The 21,485-nt window shown below is 40.8% G+C and overlaps 1 protein-coding gene across 8 annotated transcripts in view; it reads left to right on the forward strand.

The window, feature by feature from the left end:
• The window catches only part of LOC128878018 (RING finger protein nhl-1), an 88,778-nt gene that overhangs the window by 48,827 nt on the left and 18,466 nt on the right, over positions 1-21,485 (forward strand). For 5 of the 8 annotated variants that reach the window (XM_054125785.1, XM_054125783.1, XM_054125784.1 and 2 more), the window contains 8 exons: positions 1,083-1,432; positions 4,665-4,940; positions 10,367-10,703; positions 13,690-13,910; positions 15,944-16,215; positions 17,005-17,314; positions 19,508-19,627; positions 19,712-21,089. In XM_054125785.1, coding sequence (XP_053981760.1) covers positions 1,083-1,432; positions 4,665-4,940; positions 10,367-10,703; positions 13,690-13,910; positions 15,944-16,215; positions 17,005-17,314; positions 19,508-19,627; positions 19,712-21,089 — 3,264 coding nt within the window. The remainder of the gene's footprint in view (positions 1-1,082; positions 1,433-4,664; positions 4,941-10,366; positions 10,704-13,689; positions 13,911-15,943; positions 16,216-17,004; positions 17,315-19,507; positions 19,628-19,711; positions 21,090-21,485) is intronic. The other 3 variants (XM_054125789.1, XM_054125790.1, XM_054125788.1) reach the window with 2 other exon arrangements.

The raw sequence follows: 21,485 nt of genomic DNA on the forward strand, positions 1-21,485 counted from the left end.
ATGCAATTTCAGGAAACCGTCCACGAATTTCACCGGAAAACTCCTGCAACAGAGACCAACGCTGTCATTCGGTATCCACGAGGAAACGATACGACGAACGACTCAAAGGATTCCTCACTTCATTTTTAACTTAAACGGTTCGAGAGTCGTGCAACATGTTGATCAATATTTGAGGGAATACGAATCAGGGATCTGAACGGTTCTCGGGGGATTTACGGTGAAAAATTTACGAGCGTGGCTACATATTTGAGGTTTAAAGTTGTAGGTTAAGTCAACCACGATGACGGTGTGACAAACAAGCGCGAAACTGATTTTTCAGTTTAAAGCGCCGCCAATATTATTCTTTTCGAATCAGTTCCATCGGTTACTCGAATGGGTTATTAACACAGATCGTAGAAGTAGAAAATTGAATTTGTTTAAAGTAGAGTTACAATCCTAATTCCCCAGAGTTTGAACGAAATAATATGGTACAATTGACGAAAGCTGGGATTTCCAGCGATGGAAGCAGTCGACCAATCCCGCGAATCGAACGACACGATTCATGCCGGATGAATACTATAAATTGGGGTCAACATAATCGCGGTATTACTACGCGTCTGTGTACGTGCAATCCCAAAATAACTGCCGGTATATTTGTTCGCCCCCCTAATGCACGCAAAACAAACTCTTCCCTTTAACGATGCGAATTCCATTTTTAAACAAACCGGAAACCGAGATCTCTCGATTCTAGAATGAACGAGAAAGAAAAGTTCTCGTGATCGGGATACCTCTGTCTATTATACAAAAAATAAACAAAAAATTTTAGCCAACTATCACATATAAAAATTAATATTTGAACAGTCTAACTATATGATTAAGTCTAAAAATAAATATATACATACCTATTTAAATAGTTGGGTCATAATCAGTGCCTTGAAAATACACATTTTCCTTAGACAAATTTTCCGCGAACCCTCGATAAACCACGATATTCCCCACCGTGTGGAAAGTAAAAACAGCCCGAGATTCGATTAAGCCGAGAAATAAATTATACGAACTTTTACGGGGGATTCTCATCGATCCGATCATAATCCTCTTTTCAGATTCGCAGAGGGTTGCACAGGTTGCAGGACGCGCTGGCTCTGGTGGAGAAAAACACCCTAGGTCTGCAAACAAACTGCGCCTCGGTCGCGGAAGAGGTGGACGAAATTTATCGGAGGCTGAGCAAGGCTTTGAAAGACCGTACGGAACATCTGCGTAACGAGGTCGATCGATACCTGAGCACCGAGCTCAGGGGTCTGATTCAGCTCAAAGAGAATCTCGAATTGGAAATCGCGAATATCCAGAGCAACTGCGATCTGGCGGAGGCTCACATCAATGAGAACGTGCCGTGGGACGATTCGGAGCTCCTCGACACAAAGGAGCTCTTCCTGCGCACCGTGGAATTCATCAGGTTTGTCGCCTATAACCCATCAGCTTTTTCCACGCGTGTTCGTATCACAGCGTTTCTCAAAACTTTCCCGACACCGAGGCCATTCGAACGTTGGCTTCCTTTTAAAAGTATGTACATTCAAAATTAAGATAGCCTTCTCAAGCTTCGTTATAGTAAAAATATGAATATTATAAAATGTGGTAGAAGAAACAAATTTGTAAAGAATTTTTTTTTTTTTTTTGGATCGTATGACAGAGGATAGCCAATGTTTTTAACTTTATAATGACCAGAATGATAGGTAGTTTATAAAGATATATTTGATAAAGTACGAATTTGAATACAGTAGTCCTAGAAATCTCTGTCATGTACAATGTATAAATATTAACCCATTCACTGCCAGGCAAATTCAAAGCGTTTTGCCTTGGGCGCCAAGATTTAATACAGATGTGTAATCTAGTTACCATTTTGATAATAAAAAGATATTAAATTTGCCGTTTTAAAAATAAAATTTACGATCTTCTTTTGCAATAATTCGTGACTGAAGCGGCTATAAACTTATCCCTTGAATAATTGCAAATCAATTAGAACTACGGAGGCATCTCGTAGTTGGCAGCGAATAGGTTAAAAGAATTTTTGTTTGTTCTAAATTTCTAACTTTATAATGGCTAGGATGATAGCTCTTTTTTAAAATCATATTCGACAATACAATATCATATCTTATGTTTCGTAAAGTCTCAGTTTACAACAAATTTAAGTATTATGGACTATAGTAAAAGAAGCAAATATTTTGGTCTTCTATCTACTATCTTCTGTCTCTAAACTCCATAAGCTCCATACAAGTGAATGGATAATAATTTCGCATTATCGGAACGTGTCGCGGTTGAAAAAAGTTTAAAAAGTACCGCGCACGAAGGACCCTCCTTTAAAATAAATAAAGAAATATGTTCCTGTCGGGATTACGATTACGGGGGGATGAATATAATCCTCCGAGCCGAAGAACATAATCCTTTATTTTCTAATGCCGCCCTTCAGTAAGAAGCCGTTATGGCTCCAGTATGGAAACAAATTTCTTCGCGATACCTGTTATCTTTCCAAACGTTCGCAAAGTACTCTTACGGGACCAGCGGTCGGTTTTACGGAGATTGAGATTAAAATTTATCGACTTAAAAGAACGATACTCCCTCGCTACCCACGCGCTTCGTTTAAGGATATTCCGCTTAACGCGACTCGAGCGGGATTTAATGCGAATGGAAATTTCAGATTTTTCTTGCGAACCGTGCAGTCGAGGCGACGTCGCGTCGAATCGTAACGAGAGTCGCCCTGAAAAGTAATTTCGAGACTTTAATCGGGCGAATCAGAGAAAATTAAAAGGAAAGCTTTCAGACTTCGTTTTCTCTCCTCGATCCTGAACGGCTCTAAAATCACGAGGAAATCCCGATCTCTCGAAAAATCGTTGCAGACTCTGCGGGGAATAACGATCCGCCTTGAATACGAAATACGGCGAGCTTTATCCGTGGAAAGGCAATTTCCTAGACGCGTATTTCGCTTTTCTTGCTTTATCGAGCGTCAAGTTCAATGCCGACATGAATCGCGGCCTCATATTGGAGCTCGGTGAAGATAGCACGCGTCATTAAATTTTTCTTTCGTTTAACATTTGAACGAACGACGCGAAATCCCACGACCCTTGAAGTTTGGGACACTTTCGAGTTCGACAAGCTATGGAAGTAAAATTTTATTCCAAAAGAAAAACAGAGCTCTACGAACCCTTTCAAATATTTCACGCCGACGTTATTCTTTATCTTGCTTTCTATCGTCGTCGGCAAATTGTAACTTAATATAAAAGAGAAAAAAGAAAAATTAGACCCATGCATGTGATTTGCAATACCTAATTTTTCTTATATTCGTTTGCGTAATTTATCAAAAGTCCACGAAGCCATTAAACGTGTCAATAATTGAAAATATTTGTTATTTGCCTGGTAGGACTAACAAGTATCCTAAAATAAATGTATTATATTTTATTTAAATTTATATTTAAATTACATCTTTTATATCACTACTATTGTATTTTTCAAATCAAAGCATGCACGAGGCAATCAGCATTTCACAGTAGACACTCGACTTCCCATAAATTCCTGGAAAATAAAGGCACCCCCGTTACGCAGGACACAAATCATAATTCGGACAACGAGCGATAAATCACTCCTGCACGCCAGCTTCTATCTCTTCTTTCATCGTTTAATTTTTCTCCATTTACCATCCAATTCATTCTGCTCCCCGCTTCTGCATACGTGGGCGAACTTTAGCATCAGCTGGTCGCTTCTTTCGAGCTGTAAGAAGAGTATTTATTATTTTCTGAATAGACACAATCGGGAAAAGAAGCTCGCAAAAGAATATTGCCCAAGAGATAATAGCAGAAGTTCCGCGGGCGTCTTAAAAGACCCTACTGCCCCAAAGAAAATAATTGCTTATCGTCGTAACCATTTTTCATCCAAGTTCGCGAGTTCCTCGAACGCTACAACTCGTCGTTTCCATTTTTAAACTGGCAATTTTACAGATCGTTACGAATTGATGGAGAGTCGCGAAGGGCGACCGCGCGACGTCGTAAATCCTCCACTGATCGTGACTTTTCGCGAAATTGAGAACCGCCTTTCGATTCTCCGAGGGCTTCGGCGGGCAGAATTATTATCTAAATAAAAGATAAGGAAGCTCAGTTTGGAGTATCAAGTTTGGTCGTTGAATATAATGTATAGTCTATTGTATAATAAATTGCGAAATGTCCTTTGGAAGGATTTTATTGCGGATCTTTCCTAGAAGTATGTATACAGGTATACATATAATTCGCATTCAATTTAAAGTGGCTCAGTCTGGAGCGAAAACTACTACCTTCCAATTTTAAATAATTCTAATACTATAATTTTAATTTACATCTGACTTCAATTACTTCCAAAAAATTTGTCTCGCTCTAAGAGATTGGACTCCCTCTACCATCCAAGGGAAGTCGATATTTTCATTAATTTCTCAACGTGCTGCTTGAGACTCTTCATATGGAACAACCAAACAAATCTAAAAGAATAGATAAAATTCGAAAGATTTATCTAACAGAAAGAAAAAAAAGAAACAAAAAGACTGAAAAATATTTTTGTAAGCGACACCACGAATATTGATTCCGAGCGGATGATTTGCGTCATCGACCAACAATTCTAATTTCCTAATGGGGACGAAATCGAATCATTAATTTTGGATCGTTTTGCAGGAACTTCGAGTACGAAGCTGGGGATTACAGTCGGCGTGTGCGATTCGTGATGGCCCACGATCCGAACCAGCTGGTCCTTCACGTAGCGGGTTACGGCGAGCTGAATATTAAGCCGGAGACCGGAAGCGGAGGATTGCTGGGTAGCTCGAGCAGCCTAGCGCCACCCGGAGGATCGCCAGGCCTCATGAGAAGCAAAAGCGACCATCGTCTGGCTTCGCAGTACAGACAGCAAGAGGAGGAACGGCTCGCGAGAAATCGATACCTGCCCGAATACGAGTAATTATCTCTTTTGCTCGCTTTTGTTTATCTTTCCTCCTGCTTTCCTCGCCGCATTTCCACGACTCGTTGGCCCCGTGGCTTGGGAACCTACCGCGTTGCATCTTCGGCTTCTTTACAGAACGGTGCGCTGCTTCCGAAAAACGGAAGCTACGCCGGCCAGCTGGAAAGATTTTAGGCACGTTTACGTTCAGTGTTTCTCTGGATCAGAATTTATCTGGGAAAGTTACTTCGTTACCGATCAAAACTTTGTAGGAGGAATTAACGATATACAGGAAGATGCATCTTCTAATCCATCTTCTCTGTAAATGTAAGCATGGTTCGTTCTTTTAACATTTATCCTTCATTTTTCTATGCTCTTTCTTATCTCGAATTTCTTCCTCGTAGTATACTATTCTTCTATTATTTATCTTCTCTTCATTTTACATTATCTGGGCCTAGAAACTTTATCTCGTTTTATCATAATTGTACATTTATCGTAGCTTATCCATATTGTGTATTCCTGAAGTGATGTACACAGGATAAACATTTTTTCCTGATGAAGTTCTTCGTGTATCGCGTTTGTTCCTTCCTAAAAGGCCAACTGTGGCACTATCTGTTTCATAAATTACATTCCATAGAGTAGCATAGGGACGAAGAGAAATTCGATCATCGATCATGGTAGTTTATATCTTTGGCAGTATACAAGCTCGAGACTGTTTCTTGAAGGATCTTCTCGTTAAACTGTTTGCCCAATCGACAGCGTCGCCTGTAAGACAGATTTGTGTAAATGTTGGATGATAAAAGGTAAATAAAGGGTTTTCCAAAAGTGGCTTTGAAATTATGTTCATTAATAAGACATCATATTTCATGTTCAATTGTAATCATGTGTACTCTCATTCGGAATAAAACAATCGGATACATTTCATACCACTCGTGTTTTATTAACAACCAAAATCCTGAAGCTCCTCTTGGAAAACCCTTTATGCTTGGTATGCCTAATGCAAGGAGCTATAAGTAATTAGACGACGGAGAAATTCGTCTTAAATCTAACAACTGCGTTCTTTAAATGGAACGTCACATGACTTCAATGTCCAATTCTGAGTATAAATGTATCACTTCCGATCTATGAAATCTTCTCTGGATATTCGCTTCTTGAAAATTTGCCCAAGAGATTCAATATTGTCGAAGATTCCTGCAGGACACTGGTATCTATCCCAAGGAGAAACAAGGATCAGTTTCGGATTAAGGGGACTGTCGTACCACCCGATAAGTAGATTGTGGACAGTGTCGAGTAGGACACTGCAGTCCTTACGAAGGCTGACCAAACTGTCCAACCGAATACGACTCTCAATTTCTCCTAGAACTGATCTCTTTCTCTCTATAGTACCTAGCAGGGCTTATCAACGACAGAATAACAGTATTACATTGCTGCAGTCGTCTATACTTTGTAGCAGGTGCTCCAGATGGTCTTCGGTATCGTTAATCCATCGATGCAACGTGCTAATCCTACCCAGGAAGATATAGATGTAGTGTTTCTGAGCGAAAGTCTCGTCTTTGTTTTCATTGTTTTAACGACCTACGTTAATCTTCGATGAAGAATTAGTTTAATTTTTCTGAAGGAAACTTCAGAATCATATTTAGTATCGGTTAATGCATCGACGTAACTTATTAGTACTACCCAGAGGTATTGGAGTTTGATGTAGAGTAATTAAAGCAGCGAATGGATAGAATTTTTATTTAAAATGTTTTAATAAGTTGCATTAATTTTCGATGATGTATCGTATTCTCTACTAATTACTGTAACGCTACCGAGGTCAACTACAAATAAATATATCTCTCTATTTAAAAGAAGGGGGAGCAAAATAATTCATGAATAAAATCACTTCTCTTTTACAGCGGATGTCCCTAAAAATTGTGATAAAATCATTCTTAACGCACCGGCGGATATTTTACGTTTCTATAACAATACCGAGATGTGACGAAAATAATAAAATTCTGAAGTTGGACATCGCAAATTTGTATCGTTTGGGCGAAGATAAAAATTACAAAATGTATTTTCAAATATCAAGGAATAGAATTTCAAGTGGCGTGAATTCACGTCAGTGGTCGCGAATGTGTTAATAATCGAGTGCTTTTAAGAAGAAGCTTACACGGGTCACATTACCCAGCTAGCTTGAAATTTCAACGATACTGACTTCGAACAAGCGAAACGGTAATCCCTCGGATATAGAGACGTATAACACCGCGCAGAAAAAGTTTGGCACCCTACAAACGAAAAGTCTAACTCCTGCCGCGTAGTGCCGGCACTCAGCAGTGTTAGGGTTCTCGCGACGTATCGCGAAAACGTCTTCAGTTGGGAAAACGAAATTCGTCTCGTCTGGCTGACCGGTAAAAACTTGTTTGACCGTGGACGCGGATTACTTTGGACCATGGCCAAACAGCGTCCGTTGAGGGCATACATTTTTCAGGATGTCCCACATATCTATTCTAGCAAACGTTATAAATACACGACGAGTCTCGTCTGGCCGTATCTTTTTCCGCGGCGTGGGCCGCCGTGCAACTTCCTCGAGGCCGAAATAGGCGTGGTCGGGCGCTTAATTACCGGCCGTTTCGCGTTATACGCCGGCCAACCTACAGTTTCATTAAGCCACCTCGTCAAAATGTAAATGAAATGCTTTTGATATAATGCGTCGCGTAATAAATCTTAATTAACGCTACTGAGCACAAACTGCGGTCTGGTTACGCGTGTCCTCGATGCCGCAGGATCGAACCGCAATACTATTTGTCGCGTGACAGGGCCACCTCTACCCCCTAGTACCGCTGATTCCGCAATTTTCTGCCCGATAATCGCTGATAATCGCGCACACGAAACTGCGCCGCACGCCAAACCATCCAAGGAAGGGTACGATTCGTGCGGAGCTGTTAAAACTTGTTTTGTGACAGGTGCCTTCGTGTCGGGCTGACTAATCCTGCAAGGTTTGTTGCGAGGAAGTATTTATGCGGAGAGAAAAGACCTTAGGCGAGTGGCTGAGCGCCCTGCGCCGAGCTGGATGTATTTTACGTCACTTTGGTGCACTTGTGGTTAAGGAAGAATAGTAGGGAAAGTTTGGAATAATTCTTATAAAAGAGGAGAAAATTGGCTCGATATGAAAATCTTTTAGCCGCTCAAGCAGTACTTGATTTACTATAACCATTAATTTTGAACGAAACGAATTTGATAATGTAAACTTTAATTTCAGATTGTTCACCGCTTCTTAGTCAAATGACGAATAATAATTTACAATAATAATTGTGAAATAAACCCTAACAACGGACAACGATTTATACTGAATTCGTGTCAATTTTATTTCATAATAATAATATTGTTAATAATTAATTTAACTATTGTCAGAAATTAATATTTAGTTGGTCCGATCGATAGATATTAAACTATAGAAAAATATCTCACGATTACTTTTTCTCAACTTTTCATGTTCGGAAATATTACTTTCTCGAAAACCATTGGTATAATAATCTGAAACTTTAAAATCCATTAAATATGCACGTTTCCGAATTAATTGGATATTTAGAATACATATAGTAGCATAGTAGCATTATAGTAACATTCAGTCTTCGATTAAATATTAATAACAGGTGCTATACCAGGCACGAATAATCCAAAATTGTTTGGCATGATTATCTATACTCAATACATGATACAGAGAATGGCAAAAAAAATTTGTTCTCTCTATTTCATGGATGCCTCTTCATATCCCAAGAAAGATTATTTGGGAATTATTAATAGTCTTCCAAAATAAAATTCATGAAAGTCACCTACGTTTAAAGCTGTTACACTGGATTCCCTTTTTAAAAGAGCGTGTACGTACAAAAATAAATAAATATACGTGTCGAATTGAGTAACCTTCTTTTCAAAGTCGGTTAAAAATGGGAAATTTCGAGAAAAGAATTTAGCATGCTGAAGAACATGTGGATATGAGGACGGAAGGATCAGAACTTTAGATTCGAATTTAAGAACGACACTTGTAAACCGTGAAACGACGTTAGGTTCGATAACAGAGTGACGGTAATTGAAAATTCCCTTATTGATTGTCGGCGGTGTCTTTCTCAGGCAGGTTTCATTAAATGTTTCGACAAAACGAGTTCCACTTCGACAAGCGAGGGGAATGAAAACTGCGAGATTCTCGAATTGCCTAGAAAAGGAAGGAGAGTTTATTCCCGAGTAACTGTAGTTCAAATCTTCTCTATATTCCATTATACTAAAAAACGAGAAACATTAAATTAACTGCTCCTACGTTAAAATTCAATAAATAAATTGAAAAGTAGCTCCCCAAGTATTTCATTCAAATGGCAAAGCATCGTCTTTAAATAAGTTCCCACCGAGCAACCATTGAAACCAATTTAATGAATTATTTAATCACATATATCCATCAGAGACATTTTGTTATTAAAACATCCCAAAGTCCCTTCTAGTAAACCCTTCACTTTCAACTACTCTGTCATTGTATCTTTAACTACCAACAAATTAAAAAAAGAAATGGTAAATAATCTTCAATCGATAGCGTTCCACGATTTCATTTTTGTTCACCGATAGTTTCGACGTTAATGCAGGCGAAACTGATAGAATATGTAATTGCGAAGTCGAAACTCGTTACGCGTGGATGGCATCGCATAACCGAGTGACTCGCTTTATAGTCATGTTACCTCGGTTCGATTCGAGTGGACGCTTCGGGAGCATTGTTAGTGACAGCGGAAAATTGTGTTAGAGGGACTCCATCTTCTTCCCCTGTCAGGGATTACATTGCAGTTGTCTAAGATTTCGCCGTCGCAAGATGTCACCGACACAGACTTTAACTTAATCGAATCTGATCTATGAATACCCTATCGGTGACGCTTTATCGATAACGGATGCTGGTTGACGAATTCAATCGAATCTGCGTCATCAAATTGTTTCTTTCCGCCATCCACTACTTTTATTCTATTATCAAATTTAACATTGCCTTTGCTATGTTCAATTACTGGCATTACTAACAAAACAGCACGACTTGTTGATGCTGTGAATTCTGTCACTGCCATTGGCGGTTAAATTTCTATTTACAGAATTAAAAAGCTTGTTTCGTCAAACGTTCGATGCTGTCCGCTTTCGTAAAGCTTTCCTCGAGTAACATCTACTAAAGTTTGTTTTATATGCCGACTATTAAACTAATTCTTTTGATTCAGGAAGGATTCAGAGAAACCAATAAAGAATTTTCAGTGAATGATTAGAGTAATATTAATTTTTAAAATACTCGGCAATCATGAATGCTTTCTTACAAGGAATATGTAATAAAATAGTTGAATACCTGTCGGTATTAAATTGCACAACGCGACTCCTCCAGTGTCTTCCACCCGTAGGTCATTAGCGGATTTGATACTGGCAATTCGGAGAAAACTAAGCTGAAGTGAAGTTATCACTCTAACAGGTACGAAGCGCCGGAGTACGAAGTATCCAGGAACAAATCGAGGTACAGAAGTCGATTCATGCGGCATCGGGACGGCGACGACTCCGACGGCGACACTAGGTCGACCGTCCGATTCACGTCGACGCCTCAGGATTCTTCGGGGCTACGCGAACGGGTCCTGGACACGGAGGACGCGGCACGTGGACCCCTTTCGGGGATTTTTCGCCTCACCGACTCGCCACGCGTCATGAAGAAGCTCCAGGAGTACGAGAGGGCTGGGAAGAGGAAGAAGGAGGAGCCAGCTCCGCATCCTGTTCAACAACCTCAACCACCTAAGCCTCAGGTTAGCTATATTCCTCGTATTTTACATTTCGAATACTCTTTTTTATTTTATTTTTTTTTATTTTTTTTTTTGCTTCGCTAAGACGCCTCGTTTTCCATCTTCACGAGACACCAGTTTTCGATAGACTGGAAAGCAATAAGTTTTGTTGGATTAACGCGTGGATTGTATTGTAGGGAGAGAGGAAGATCAGTTTTTGAAAAGTGTGGACAATTTTAGTTTGTAAAATAATTACAAACGAAAGAAATTGTATTATGAAACGAGGGAGTGAAGGTAGAGGACATCGAAAGGAGATGGGAGGAAAAATAATGTATAAAGTGCTATTTAAATAATCTGGAGAATTAATATGTCGTACATTAGTGTGTGACATCTTTATGATTATTACAGAAGACCGATACGAGCATACGAATATTTGAGTATCTCGACATTTTCAGCAATTACTCAGATTCAAACCGAGCTGATTTTACCTATAGAATTATCTTGAAATTGCCACTCGCGGGTAAACACCCTTAGATCCTCCAGGAAGCGGTATACAGGGTGAAGAACAAGGTATAGTCAAAAAACCCACCTCTATACTCAAGAACTGATCTTTCCTCCTCTCTGCGATACATCAATCGCGGAATTTAATACGAAAGGAACGCGTTTTCGATTAGTTGAAACCGTTTGTTCGGTTATAACGGTGGCTATCGATTTCCCGAACGGCTCCCACATCCAAAGAAACACTCTCTCCGCCTCCATAGGTCACGCGGTTCAACAAAATTCCGCGAAATTGCAGTTATTTACAAAACGGAAACGATCGAGATCAAACAATACGACGCATCGCGGCGATTCGTGGGCATTTCTTCCGTCTTGTTCCATCGTTTGTTCTGTTCACCGAATCGAAGGGGATTATGAATCATTTTGTCCGCGGAATTCTAGTGGCAATACCATACATAAATCCCACCCTTCGATTCGGGCTCGTTGGGAGTCTGTAGATCGTCGCGTTCATTAGAAATGTAATCAGTGAATTATGTCGAATTGGATTTCACACGGTCGTATTTATTTTTGACAGTGATTCCACCACAGAATTTTCCCACGGATTCCCTTATTATGGCAGGCGAAATACGGGGATGGATCGTGAGCGGCAGTTTGACGGGGAGCGCACAGGGCGAATGTGTAGCTTCGATATCTCGCGTTGTATCGCTTGGAACGCAATTCAACGTGAAACTTAATTTTCTGTCAGTGAACTTGTGCACGCTCCAGGGACACGTTACGGGGACAACTCTCAACGAGCATTAAAAATAATTTCGTGCACCAGACGCGTGCGCGCAATGTGTAACGCGCACACGATCTGTGCTCGCGACGGTGTTGGGCGAAGTCTAATCGATCGGAGATCGACGTTAACAATAGACAAATAATCAGTAATTATAAATTATAACGTAAGGTTAAGGTAACTGGAGCATATATTGTTTTTACATCGTACATATAGTCAATTTTCTTTTTCTTTCGTCGATAGTGACTTTCTTAAAGTATGAAATCATCTCATAAATTTATGCCACTTAATGTCGTGCTATTCATTATTCTACAATGAATGAAAAAAATGTATTCACCTTCTCTTTATACGATTTTTCCCTAACCTATCTAGCAAAGTCATTATGCGATTGCTATAAAATTTCTACAGCTTATCATTCAATATAAATACAATTCGCGGCACGAATTTATGTGATAATATACAATTTCGGTCCGATATAGATGTATTATTATCAATAATACTCTTATTGCCTTTAATATTATCAATGACAAATGAAAAGTAAATCGTGATTATTCTTCGCACCAAAAAATATCTAAAAAGATTCCACATTTTCAATTTGAGATTGGTAATTGGAAAACCGCGGCGTATAATTACTGATAAACTTGAGAATTGCGAGTGATTACTATGAAAGTAAACGATCACTGCCCAACACTGGCTCAAGCATGATAAATAATCGATGACACAAGCGAACGATGAAATCTAGTGTGTAGCAAGACGCTGTATATTTTGTACAAAAAAAATGATATCCTATTATAATACAAAATGGAAGATATGAATACACGAATACAAGTTCTTTTGCCTCAAGGAGTGTTCGTTTTTCCTTCACGAGTCCATTCGCGACAGACCCTCATCGTCCCACGAACGAGCGCCTATTCATTCATAATCGCGTTTTAACGCGAACCGTGGAATCACGAGTGGCGTATTAATTCGCCGCGCGCGTGTTACCGCATAAATACCGAAGTACACGCTTGGCACGAGCATAGAAAACGAAGAAAAACCCTCTCCTAACATATTTGCGAGCACGTAACCCGACCGCGAGTAATTTATCGTGCACGCGTATCGCTTATAAGGTGAAGAAAAATATTCTGTCGTCCTAAACAAGAGAGGCTTATCTCAGGACGTTGAGTGCTCTTAAATATTAAACATTTCCCGAACGTCGATATAGGATTTTAGAATTATTACTGTTTGCGAATTTATTAAATCTTGTTTGTTTTATTGGCAACGAGATACGTTCAGTTGACCGAGGATTTATTTATATATGAAATTCGACGAGGTAGGCTCGCTTGTGTAAAAATAAATGGAGACCACTTCAATCTTTCACTCTGTAGTTGAACTGGAGTACAGGTTAACGGTTGCATCATACTGGAAATATTATTAACGATGAAGTTAACCAGTCACGCAGCACTTCTGAGAGGGAGCGATTTCTCTTTGGAAATAAGCTGCTTTAAATTAGCTGTGCAAATTTAATTTGTATACAAAATTGTCCTCCAATTTTAAATAAACACCTAGCCTCGATAATAGTTTATATATTTCACAAATTTTAATTTTCCTATAAATGATAATGCTAGGTGTCCTGGGACGCAATTTGCGAAGAAACGAGATACTCCTTCTTGACTTAGAACGACAGTGCCAGTCGCAGAATTTTTAATCGAATCGTTTCCATTGGCCGTGTTAAACGTTTCTGTATTTATCGCGTAGGTACAGGTCAGGAAGGTACCGACAGCGATGGCGAGGCAGACCAGCGACGATGACGAAATTTCCAGGATCAAAAAGCAGAACAAAACCACGGCCGCACCTGCGACCGAAACGGTGGAAGAACGACAAACCGCGCCAACGCCTACACCTGCGCATCCACCCCCTAGGGAAACACCCCCGGAAAGGGAGCCCGAGGAACCCGCGCGAAGACCGATGCCCACAAGGTGCGTTACTTGGATTTTATTTCATTCACCATGAAATATTCTCCGGACGAACCGTGGCTCGTCATAAATCCGATTTCTATTATCTTCCTTCGATATTATTCCATGCTAGCTGAATTACGTACATAATAGATCGACAAACAAATATATTTTGTTAAAAAGCTTTATGAATTCATTTAATGAATGATTATTGTTGAAATACTATTTATAAATCATAAAAACCTCGATAAATTTAGTAAATAAACAATATCCAACGGTAAAGCTACCTTAGCATTAAATTATTTATAATATTTTTTGTTGTTTTGTCTGCTGTGAAAACTTATTGCCACTTACTTTCGTAGAATAGTCATGACAGGAAGTAATGGGTCCGTATCTCGATTAATATGGGATCTATAGAAAATTTGTATAGAATAAGAAATCATCTAAATTTAATTTGCGATAACTTTCGTTTCACATGATTGTGCACTAGAGGCAGCGATAAGCAAGATATAATAACAGTATTTGATTTATAATACATCGAGTTGCATATATTCAGTAGTAAGTTACGTTGATCAAAGTGATTGGAATCGTACGTCATGGAATTAATTTAACAGGCATGCCGCGATAAATTAGAGCTTCGTTAACCTGGTAACGGAATGTACAGTCTGATCACATTCAGCTGTAGCGCCGTTAACATCGAGTCACGTGGCCTCGTTCTCTATGCACTCCCAGTAGTGGTAGAGCGTACCTAGTCAGACAGCCTGATTTATGCTCGGTCGCCAGAAACGGATCGTTTCGATTGAACCGTGCAAGTTCTAAAGGCTCGCTTGGTTCGACCTCGTGATGCGGCGTTACATTTTTATTGTCTAATCGATACCTGCCGTCCAAAAAAACCGCCGACGCGTTAGATCGACGCGTGAATTCATTTAGTTTTACATCGAAGACAATTTCGAAGAAAATCTTTAACGATACGAATGCATGGCTAAGAAATTTTGGGAAAAATCTTTAACGATGCGAATGCAAGGCTAAGAAATTATTCCTTTCAGGACGAAATACTATTCGAAATAGAAACGGCACGGGCGCATGCATCAACCAAATAGCTGCATGGAAAACGATAAAATGTTCCTCTTTCTGGCTTTTATGTGAAACGGCCATACGAGAAATACCTCGTGGCGTTATACCTCTTTGAAATATTTGAGCGTGGTTCTTTTTTTATTAAATTCCAAAGGCACACAACGAAACGCTTGTATTCTTGTTGCTGGCAACGAGGAACGCTCAGAGCCAGCGGTTTTCCGTTCGTGCACATTTTTTCCGTACCGCTTGCAGTCGGCGATTCTTCTCCGAATAGCGACACATTTTTTCGCACGAGGGAATTTTTATAGGTTCGTAACGCTATGTCGAGCGTTTTAACGACTAAGAATTCTAATGCACGAAACGAGGGAGAGGGGGAAAGTTTGGAGCCGTTTTAATATCTTTCAATTCAAGAATTTCAGTTTGCTCGCGCTATTGTGTCTGGGAAATTGAAAATTTGTGACCAACAGAAGTTATTGTAATAATACTGAATTACGAAAATATGAATTTAATAAGCATGAATTAAAATTGTGTCTATGTAATGGGATTATTTACAGTAGCAGACACCTGTGTTTATCATGGTTGGTTTTATCGAAATTTTGTGTAGAACAAAATTGTTTTATAAATTAGATTTACACCAATAAGCAGGGATGAGCGAAATAACTTAGACAGATGAATACTTAACGCGTCCCGCAACTTCGTTCTCGAATTGTTCCGGTATCTCGTTTACCATCGACTCTGTCAAAAATTCTTTAAAGAAAGAAAAGTTTCTAAATTTAATTTCCAATAACTTTTATACCACATATTTTTTGTATCAAAGCAACCATGAACGAGATATTGTCAATTATATAAAACCCCAGGAAACTTCTTTTTTACTGGAATTCCTGTGACGTCACATAACAGAGATTTTAAGTCAGCCTATTTTGTTGATATACCCGAAGTTTACTCAATTTCAGGGTAGTTAATTGAAATGTCGTTGCTCACAGGAGAACCTCGACGGACACCCACGCCCCCGCGACGAGAAGTGCTTCATCAGACTCGAGCACCGGCTCTGAGAGCTCAGGAGGATCAGGTATCCGTAGCACAGGTGCGCCATTCACCGCCGAAGAAATGAAGCAGAAATACTTGTCGAGGGCGCCGGCGTCGAACTCTTCGTCCACGGTTTCGACGACGCCCGCCAACGCGACGACGCCTGCCAAGGACTCCGCCAACGCCACGCCTGCGACGCGCTCCTTTCAGAGCCGTTTTTTAGGCACAGGTGACGCTTCTTGAACACGTTTCTGCTCTTTCTCTCTGCAAGCCCTCCTTAAGAGACATCTACTCTATTCTGAAATTTCGTATTTAGATCCTATTGATAACTTTGTCAAACTTTGCAGGCTTACTCATACATTTTTCAAGAAAATGTACTTTGATCTAAAGAACTATTAATTATCCGAGCAAGCATGCTGTCGAAGGTATACTATCTCGGTGTCATCTATAATTTTTAAAAGAGAAAAAGGAGTTCTAAACTCTTGTGTTTAGTATGTGTATAACTCAAGGTTAAAATAAATATAAATCTGGATTACTTCTTTTTCAATCCTAGCTCACAAGATAACCAGAATCGTCCGGTATCTCCCTCTTTTTTTAATAATTTTAATAATTAGATTCGTACCCACTTTCGGGGATTTTTATTCGTCGAGGACTTCTTTTACGAGCTGACTCGATACCTCGATTAACATCGACTCAATTGAAATTCATAAAGAAAAGGAAGCTTCCAAATCAAATATAACACACATTTTACTCCCAAAGCAACGATAAGCGAGATATCGTAGATCCTATAATTAGTGCCCTCGCTGGAACTCTCCACAAACAAGATTTTTCTTCCCAATTAGATATCATTAATACTTAAAGAATTCGTGGCAAAGTACCTGCTTCGAGTATCAAAATACCGTCAGACCCTTACATCAATATTTCCCATGAACACAAATCCAGTCAGATGGGAAAGAAACCCGGAGGACCAACAGATACGTTATTTAGCCGTGTACCGAGTTCCTTCTTATTTCTTTAGGTAACCGTGCAGCTCCGCCGCCGCCCACGCAAGCTCCGCCGGCGCGAGAGGAGCCCACCGTGAAAAAGAAGGAGGAAGAGGAGCACGAGGACGACGAGGACGAGGAAACCAGCAGCTCCTCCTCCGAGACGGAGTCCGAGACCGAGGAAGAGTCGGAGACGGACACACACCCTCCGAGCAAAACATCCGCGACGACACCTACAACAGTAAAGAGGAGCGAGTCCGCGATGGCGAGGACCGACATCGGTCCTCTGCTCGCTCGAAGCGCCGAGGCCAGACGCGGCAGCAAGGAGGACTCACCCTCGACCAGGCAAGTATGCTTTTTCCGGTCTAACGATCAACCTGTTGACTGCCAACGATTCGCACGCGAGAGCATTTTCAGCGTTGTCTCCCTACAGAGCTGGCAGTCAATAGGTTGGGAAGGTTGGGGGAGGCTTCTACTCTGGAACTGCAAAGAAAGACGTTTCGTAAGGGAATTTTTACTGGGGCGCTCTTGAAAATAGCTTTTGGAGAATTTGCATTTTTCTTTGTACATATTTTGGGACGATATTATGTGTAGGATACATTTAGACGTAAGGAACGCCAAAAGATACTTATTTACATTGTACCAGACCCATACAAGTATTTTTCTAGTTCATTTAAAATATATGTGAACTGTACGTTGTTTATAAGGAGTGTCCAGGAATTGTAAATCAATTTAATTTTAAATTATACGAATATTATTTCAATTAGAAAAATGTACGAAAATATGTTATTCCATTCGAAAGAAATACTTCTTAAATAGATATCTTTTCTGTTATCATACACCTCAGGGATACCAATATAATATATTTATGTATAAAAATGTAGAAATCTTATCGCATGGAAAAAGTATGTTGAATTAACAACTTTGACGAAATGATAAGTTGCCAGTAATGTCCTTTGTTCAAACGTAGCAACAATTACGAAGGAGCATCCCTTATAGAGGCTGTCGGCGTTGCGAAATAAAATTACAGTATAAATGATCAAAAAGTCAGGTTTAACAAAATGCAAAGCGAAAAAATGGAATTCTTGAAAAATCTAGAGGAGAAGTCTGCCTTGAAGGGTTTGAATGAACGAGCAACGTCGTCACGATAAAATATATCAAGGCAGCCCTGGCGCGTTTCTTTTCTTCGTACACGAGATGAGAATTCCCTGAGGGATCTTTGGGAATTTCACATGGCCGATGACGTCCTCGCGTACATCCCGAGAAGACTCTCCTATTCTATTTTTCTCTCTCTCTCTCTTACTACATAACAATCGCGTAGCAACAACTCGGAGAAAACGAGTATCGATGCAGCCGACGAACGGGGAGAACCACGTTCCATCAAACGAACTAGGCGAATTGCTAGCAATTTTCAACCATAAGCTGGAAATTGTGTTTCGAATATACAGAGAACCATCGCCATATAGCGAGCCAGGATTAATTCGTAGCGCGACAGGAATGATTGACTGCTTCCAGCGAGAATTATACGTAGGAGAACAATAACAAATGCGGATGTTTATGCAAATCCATATTTCTATAGATCTAGGTGATGAGATGAATTTTAAAATTAAAATTATCCCTTATCTTTCAAATAGGGCAACATATAGTTTACTGTTAATATTTCCAATTGCTATAAATGCATAAATTTCCATAGTCTAATAATAAATATTTCCGTATAGTAGAGTCTGGAGGTATATTTTTTTTTCTTTTGCTTAATATGTCACGGTGATAAATTAACCAATATAAACATCTCAGTCATGGTTATCGTTTGTTTTTCTAAATATGAACGTCGTCTTTTCTCGGGAATATTCAATTTTCTCGACTTTAATAGTACCAAAATTATAATGAAAAGTATTAAGACTGGCAAAGTTTAAGTCAATTTCTTTTTTTTTTCCATCAGTGTCCCGCATGTATACTCACCGTACTCACTGTCACTGTATTAAATTTCATGATATTCATAATGTAGATCAAAATAGAAACTAAGAAAGTTAGCATTTTTAGACTCAGATACTTCAGAACCATTTGTTGGATCTAATAACATTCCTGGAAAGTAATAATCAATCTATTCGACGTATTCCTACAACTCCCCGTATTTCTATTTAATTCGGATTAAATTTCTTCAGCATTGCTCTCTATATTCCAAGGGAAAGGAAAGACAATTTCAGTTTCAATAATACTTACTATAAATATTATTTATAACAATTCCCATTACCAACTCCTGCATCTATTCACCCTCAAAATCTATGTTTACGATTTCTCCACATCTACTCTTCTCATTCCATTTCCTTCTTCGTCACGTTTTCTTTAAGAAATACCCCAAAACTCAAACACTCAAAGGAACCATTCGTCCATCAATGAATCTCCCACGTGCGTTTCTGCCCCAAGTCAGTCAAATCATTCTCGCCGTGCAACGAACGAGTCCTAGCCGAGCATGATTACCCGTTCGCCGGTTACGGAAAGATCGAACTGGAATATCGAGCGATATCACTCGTGCCTTAGGTATTCGTCGCCGAGGGGGAGTCCCGCGCTAACGGTATCGAGCCCGACGACCACGTCACCGACGACGACCACAACCGCCGGCACCGGGACGTCGACGACGCCGTCAGGCTACACCAGCAGGTTCGTAGCACACGTAGCACACGGCCAGACTCATCATCGGGCCAGTTCTAATTCCAGTAACCCCCACGACCGTAATCGTTTTAGGACGTTTAGTGACGAACACGATCAACCGTCAACCGGTCGTCGCGGGGATAACGATATCGCGGCTAAGAACGCGGATAACGATATTGACGGTGCGGACGGATCGATGGTTAAACCGCAGTCGAACAAACGGACCCACACGGACGATAGTACGGACACCGACGAAACGATCACCTCATCCTCCTCCTCCCACGCGACTAGATCCGTGTGTCTCGAAGGTAGCGGTTACGATAGTCGACTAGAGGACCGCAGCCAGCTCCACGAGGACGCGTTAGTGGACGGTCGTTCGGGGAACGACGCGAGCTCTTCGTTGTCCGCAACAAACGAACCACGGGTAACCGTGGCCGTCGCGAACATAGTAAAATCGCGAGAGAATACTTTAAAGACGCCCACGATGGACGAGGGAAGGAAATCTCGGGACGGATCAGCCGGCACTGAATCTGATTCGGAGACCGAATCCGAGACCGACTCCGAGACCGACGACGAAGAGGAAGGGTCCAGAGACGAGAACAGTAACCTGAGAAACAAAAAGACTGAGAATCCAGAGAACGGTCGTACGTCTTCCAGCGAGGACGGATCCACCGACCCGGAGACCGACTCTGGTTCCACCGATTCGGAGACTGATGAAACCACCGTTCTGACCGTTCGATCCAACCCAAAGTCGGAGGATTACCTTCATTCGCAACGATACGACGACGCAGCGAAACGTAGAAGTTCCTCGATAATCGGCGAGAAGAGCATCGAGGAGCTGTTTGACGACAACGGATGGGTGATCACCGACCAGGATCTACAGACGGAGACGTTGGACAGGAACTCCAAGGACCTCGAGCCTAACGATCGAGATGGCTCCGAGCATAAACAGCAGGACAAAGAGAACTCTCGTGGAACGGAACAGGAGGATAAGATGAACGATGAAGAGAGGAAGAGCCTTTCGGGATCCACCGAGAGTTTACCTAGGAACAGAGTGTACAGGCAGAGCAGTATCGGTAAAAACGGCTGGCTGGTCTCCGATGAGTCCGACAGCGACAAGTCAGAGGGTCCGGACGCGCCCAAGAAGGACGACAGAACCAACGACGATCGGACAGCGAACGGAGACGATCCGAGCGGAAAAGGTTCGACGATCCCAGATAACGCGTGGAGCATCGACGATAACGGGTGGGTGATACTGAACAAGGTCGACGACCCCGCCATCGGCAAAGACATCGGGGGCCAAACCACGAACGAGACGAGCACGATTCGTTCCCAAACGACCGACCTCGTAGCGAGAGCTAACATTGAGAACGGTGCACTAGTCGCGAACGCTACCCAATCCAAAGAGACCGACAGTTCCAACGAGCACGAGGACACGCCTGGTGTCAATATCACTATACCGATGCAAATGGTAACCACCGTTTTCTGTGTGTCCGTACTGTGTTACAGCGTTCTAATCAATCTGTTCCTGTAACCCCGTATACACGTGCAATCCCGTGCCCCTGTTCTCGCCGTATTTACGTTCAACGTTCGCGGTTCGTTCGTCTACTTCTTTTTCTTTTTATATACACCGTTCGCCATACATTTCCATACAGCATCGTATTTGTGACTTTTTCGAGGAGAGACGTAAGCGAGAAGCTATCTTATGATAAATTTATATGTACATCGAGGATAAGTAATTATATTTAAAATCCTTGACAGGGTTTTCAAACTAACGGAGTGACGATTCGGTTACGTCTGGTTCTATCAACACGGTCATCTCGATCCGTCTCGAATTTTACAAGGTTTATAGAAACCGTTTATATTT

Source organism: Hylaeus volcanicus, chromosome 6, assembly GCF_026283585.1.
Source record: "Hylaeus volcanicus isolate JK05 chromosome 6, UHH_iyHylVolc1.0_haploid, whole genome shotgun sequence".
Classification (NCBI taxonomy): Eukaryota; Metazoa; Arthropoda; class Insecta; order Hymenoptera; family Colletidae; genus Hylaeus; species Hylaeus volcanicus.